The sequence below is a fragment of the Notothenia rossii genome (assembly GCF_949606895.1).
Source record: "Notothenia rossii genome assembly, chromosome: 5".
Classification (NCBI taxonomy): Eukaryota; Metazoa; Chordata; class Actinopteri; order Perciformes; family Nototheniidae; genus Notothenia; species Notothenia rossii.
Window position 1 is genome coordinate 54947393 of NC_136903.1, and position 5573 is coordinate 54952965.

The 5573-nt window shown below is 36.6% G+C and overlaps 1 protein-coding gene across 1 annotated transcript in view; it reads left to right on the forward strand.

The window, feature by feature from the left end:
- LOC307038842 (protein-glutamine gamma-glutamyltransferase E-like) overlaps positions 1-4517 on the forward strand; it is a 16062-nt gene extending 11545 nt beyond the window's left edge. Inside the window, exons 6-9 of the mRNA XM_079680518.1 lie at positions 570-855; positions 1516-1679; positions 2086-2222; positions 2417-4517. Coding sequence (XP_079536644.1) covers positions 570-855; positions 1516-1679; positions 2086-2222; positions 2417-2573 — 744 coding nt within the window. The 3' untranslated portion in view covers positions 2574-4517. The remainder of the gene's footprint in view (positions 1-569; positions 856-1515; positions 1680-2085; positions 2223-2416) is intronic.
- The last annotated feature ends 1056 nt before the right edge of the window (positions 4518-5573 follow it).

The window sequence follows — 5573 nt, forward strand, 5'->3', positions numbered from 1 at the left end:
AGTATCTCGGTAGAATTCCGAGCAGGCACAAGCTCCCCCTCCTCTTTTTTTCGACTTTTAAAGCTACAGACCCAGAATCAGCACTTCTCTAACAGGGCTGAAATAGATGGGTATGAGGCATGGCTAGAATGGGTGATATGTTTTGTATTTTGAGCACTTCATACACAAAATCGGCAAAAAACGATTCTTTCAAATCGCCACATGTCACCCAGAGTCAACTAAATAGATTGCCAGGTATGTTGTTGAGGAAATGCTGCCCATCTCAACGGTCGAGTCTGTTGCCTTCAGAGAACTAGTCAGCAAAAAACAAAACAAAAACTTGTATTTTTATTGTTATTATTTTTAAAGTAAAGTAAAGTAACTTGTTACTAGTTACTTTTATAATTTAGTAACTAATAAAGTAACTAGTTACTTTTTTGAGAGCAGTAACTATAACTATTACAAGTTACTTTTTAAAAGTAACTTGCCCAACACTGTATATCATAAACACAGGATTGTTATTAAAGATGAATGAAAGTGAGGGGACTCAAAACTCTTAAATTACACATGGAAACAACATAACTAGTTAGGTGGTTAGCATTCAACAGCACAAGTTTGAATATGTAATTACTTTTTCTACATCAACTTCTTCAAGACAAAAACACTTCATTAGTGTATTCAGTCGACTCTGTTTGCTACAGGTGAGGCCACCGAGGAACGGTAAGGATGTGAGGCTGAAGCTGTTGCTGCGCAGTGAGAGCAGCTCCGTCAGGTCGCTCTCCATCAACATCAGCGTCCAGGCAATGACCTACGACGGCTTCCCGGCCGCGAGCATCCAGACCGAGGTGAAGGACAAGATACTGCTGCCCGGGAAAGGTGATCCTCTGCTGCTCTGATGGGGCTGTTTAATTTTGGAGGCGGATGTCTAAAAGTCTGGTAACATCTAACTACAGAGACAAATAAAGTAACCTAAGCTAAATGAAACCAAAATCTTAACGTCTAAATACTGCAACTCGACTGAAGGTAATACATATTATAATAACTTAGTTTGGGGATGGAAGTTACATTTGAGGAAACAAAGTGTTTTCTGTTATTAAAAAGGGGTACAGCTCTGATATTCCCTGCTTGACGTGTTATATTTACACAAAAATATTCACATTTACAGTGGTTGAACACATTTTCTTTTTTAAATACCACAATGCATAAAAACTTCAGTACAAGTAAAAGTCCTGGAATCAAAGTTTTTACTAAAATGTTGTAACTTTGGTTAAAGTATAAGTGTGAGCATCAATATTTTTCAAAGTAGAAAAAGTAAAAGTACCAAAAATGCAAAGTGTCTCCTTTAACTGTGTTATTTTTATAAAATATTAATATATAATATTAATCTGACATTGTACAATGATACATTCACAAGAAAATAATCTCAAACTCTTGCAATCAGACCTAATTTACCATGAGGATTGGGTGGGAATATCTGTATCTTTTTGTAGGATTTTCTGCAAACCTATATTAACTCTCCATTTCTGTCTCCTGGAGATTTGCGTATCCGGATCCGAGTCCCATTCTCGGCCTACCATAAGCCCATGTTGGACTGTGACAGCTTGAAGGTTTCAGCCTTGGTGACGGACAAAGGGAGGCCCGACATCGTGTACCTGGCTGTGGACGACGTTGTGCTGATCGACCCCCCCATCTCCCTCAAGGTCAGTAAAAGAGAATTATGTTTGGCCACCGGAAAAAACAAAAACCGTTGACTCTAATTTAATGTATTATTTCAACAGATTTCACATAACTGTATTAGGTAAGTTGAAAGCAATAATATTAAGTTTAAATCAAACATATTAGTTTCAACCAACATAATACAGTTATGTGAAATCTGTTGACATGATGATACATTTGATCAAAGTCAACGTTTTAGTTTTTTCAGTGCAAATTCCACTCCAGAGCCCGTGGAAAATGTAATCATCATTGTTTATCTCCCCCTTTCAACACTGTATCTCCAAATATATATTTTTAAAAAGGAATTCTGTCAACGACTGTCATCGCTCTTCTCAAACTCAAAATCTTAGATTAAGTTTTGCTAAAATAAATTTGAAATGTGCGTTCAAGGTGAAAGGTTCTGCCAAAATGAACCGTGCCACGAGAGGAGAGATTATCTTCATGAACCCCGTGGTCACAGAGACGCTCACCAACTGCACTCTGACCCTCTCTGGGAGTGGACTGATAAAGGACGAGGTGGAAGTCAAGTGAGTGTGTGTGTGTGTGTGTGTGTGTGTGTGTGTGTGTGTGTGTGTGTGTGTGTGTGTGTGTGTGTGTGTGTGTGTGTGTGTGTGTGTGTGTGTGTGTGTGTGTGTGTGTGTGTGTGTCACCACGAGTTTCACCCACAAACTGAGCCATTCTGAGTCTTGTTTTCACCTTTTGCTATTTGTGATCTCTGCAGGCTTCCAGACATAAAGCCAAACAACCGTCTTCGTGTCAACTTCTCCTTCGTTCCCTACAAGCCCGGTAAGAGGACTCTGGTGGCCGACTTCGACTGCTCCACCTTCAGAGACATCAAGGCCAGCTGCACTGTCAACGTCCGGCCTTTTACATTTTAAACTCTTTCTGAGGTGTTTTCGCTTTGGCTTTCAGGATCTTCAAAAGTACAACTATCAACTGTGAATTTACGTTCACATGTTATCTTACTACTTTCATGGCGTCATTTACACTGGGGGCGCTGGGGACACGTCTCCGCCACTTTTGGAAATGGCAGAAGTTGTCCCCGCCACTTTGCATTAGAACAACTTGTTGAAAATGTTCTGAAAATAAATAATACAAATTGTAATAATAATAATAATAATAATACAAATAAAGTGTAGAAAGAATTGTACACTTCTAGAATTTGCACAGAGAGCATGTACAATCTGGAGGACTGTCCTCACTTGTTGGGTGTATTTCTGGTAACCCAAGTGGTGCAGTTTGAACCTACGACATGTTTGATATTAGTTATACTTGAATAGGGAATAGTAAAGCTATTGTTGCTCCCACTTTGCAGCAGTGTAGCAAAGTTACTGCACTAGTTGTCAAAAAAAGTATTGTAAGCATTTGTATGTATTTGTGGACTTTTTGTAGGTACTGCTACTGGGGGTTTAGGCGAGATGCAGACACAGATTTACACAACCCTGGCTCAAGTCAATTTGAATTCTGTGCTACTAAGATTGAAGCAATTCAAAAATGTTAAAAGTTGTAAAGGTATTGTTTTTAATGAGCACATTTGCTCTCTGCAGGGCATAAACAAATATAAAAATGTATTGTCTCAAGGGCCTACCGTATGAGGCTGCAATCTTCAGAGAACAGAATAATACTCTGAGCATGGTACACCTGGAGTACTGCCATTTTTATCGCTATCTCCGACTTTTATTTTTATTTTGTATTATTACTATTATTTGTTTAATCTCTCAAATTGTATCAGTGTCCTTTGTTGTGAAGCGCTTCGAGATTTGTCTTGACAGATGAGAAGCGCTATATAAATGAAATGTATTATTATTAATAATACAGCTTAAGGTGGTACAGACACACACATTCTAAAGTGATGTTAGGGGTTAAAACTGCACAGAACATCACCAGGATGGATCCATGGAGGATCTTTACTCCCAGCGGCTCAGGAAGAAAGCCCTCAGGATTATCAAAGACCCCCATGACCCCAGCCACAAACTGTTCTGTCTGCTGCCGTCTGGCAAGTGGTACCGCAGCATCCGGACTAAAACCACCAGACTCAGGGACAGTTTCATCCCACAGGCCATAAGACTGCTAAACACCTGAACTTTTGAAACAACATCTGCTAAACACCTGAACTGTTGAAACAACATCTGTTAAACACCTGAACTGTTGAAACTGTTAAACACCTGAACTGTTGAAACTGTTAAAAACCTGAACTGTTGAAACAACATCTGTTAAACACCTGAACTGTTGAAACTGTTAAACACCTGAACTGTTGAAACTGTTAAACACCTGAACTGTTGAAACTGTTAAACACCTGAACTGTTGAAACAACAACTGTTAAACACCTGAACTGTTGAAACAACAACTGTTAAACACCTGAACTGTTGAAACAACAACTGTTAAACACCTGAACTGTTGAAACAACATCTGTTAAACACCTGAACTGTTGAAACTGTTAAACACCTGAACTGTTGAAACTTTTTAAACACCTGAACTGTTGAAACAACATCCATAACATTCATCTGGCTGCTACTTAGAAATTATGTAGCTAATATATCATATTCCAATAACTTGCATAGACTCTTATTGCACTATTTCACTTTTTTAAACTATTTTTCTTTTTGTATTTACTGTTTACTTGCATTATATTTTTCTGTTTATCTGTTTTATTGAGTTGCACATGCTGGAGGAGCCTGTGACGTAAGATTGTCATCGTCTTAACTACACTGTAGCTATGTTCGTATGACAAATAAAAAACCTTGAACCTTGAATTTAAACATAATCTCTTGGTGTAAACTGCACTATATGTTTCTATTAAAGCTTGGTCCTGCTCTAAGAAATGAAGTGTTGCAGTCTCTCCTTGTGGAACAAATGCAAAATGAACGGACCAAATAATGTAAAAGCTGGATTGCATCTTTATTTTATGACCATTTTTAAATGTGATGCTGGGGATTTTTTTAAATATCACACTGCTCTATTTTAAGATTTATCTTAAGATTCTTAATTTTATAAAAGTAAATCCTTCCTCACTTTATGAATATTTTCTTTGGTTAAGATATCCTGAATGCTTAATACACTATCTCTTATCAACTTTTTCCTGAACCCAACAGTACTTTTATCAACTCGCTTAGAAATGCAACTTTAAACATTTTTTATCATTGAAAGGGTCAAAAAGATTTCATTTGTGATAGAGAATTAACAGCAGTTCCCTTTGCAAATATATTTTTGTATCGGTCAACAGCACATACTGTAAGACTAAGGTATAATAATTATTTTATATTAAACATTAAATAACTGTCAACATAAATCACTACAAGGCTATTATATTATTAATAATAATAATAATAACACCTTTCAAAAACAATGGAAATGAAAAGTAATATTAGAATAAAAATCTTAATTAATTATTGTAATCAAGGACGTTAAAGTGCAGAAGGATGCATGTTACAAATCAAAAGCAAATTAAAGCGAAGTTTCTGCTGAAACATCACGAGATTTGGTTTTCAACATCAGCTTTCACTCCCCACTTTTCTGAAACCGAACAGCTGCTGCCGCCTGTCTAGTGATGCGTTCAAAGTATGTGGAAAAGCAACACACTTCTAAAAATGTACTACTTGCTTCATACCTATGACAGGTGTAAATGTAGATATAAGGGAATATAAATGTGTCTCATGAGATTATACAAAACACAATATTATGTAATGTTATTTAATGTTAGGTAATATACAATATAAAGTATTTCAGTTTGGTATTCAAAGAATATTGAATGCTTTTACAAAAAAAAGGGGGATACTGTACTAAAAACATTTTAGTTATCAATTTAAGACAAGATGTTGGGTAATTAACAATTGAATATCATCTTTTATTTGATAAAAACAACTTTTGTTTACCAACCA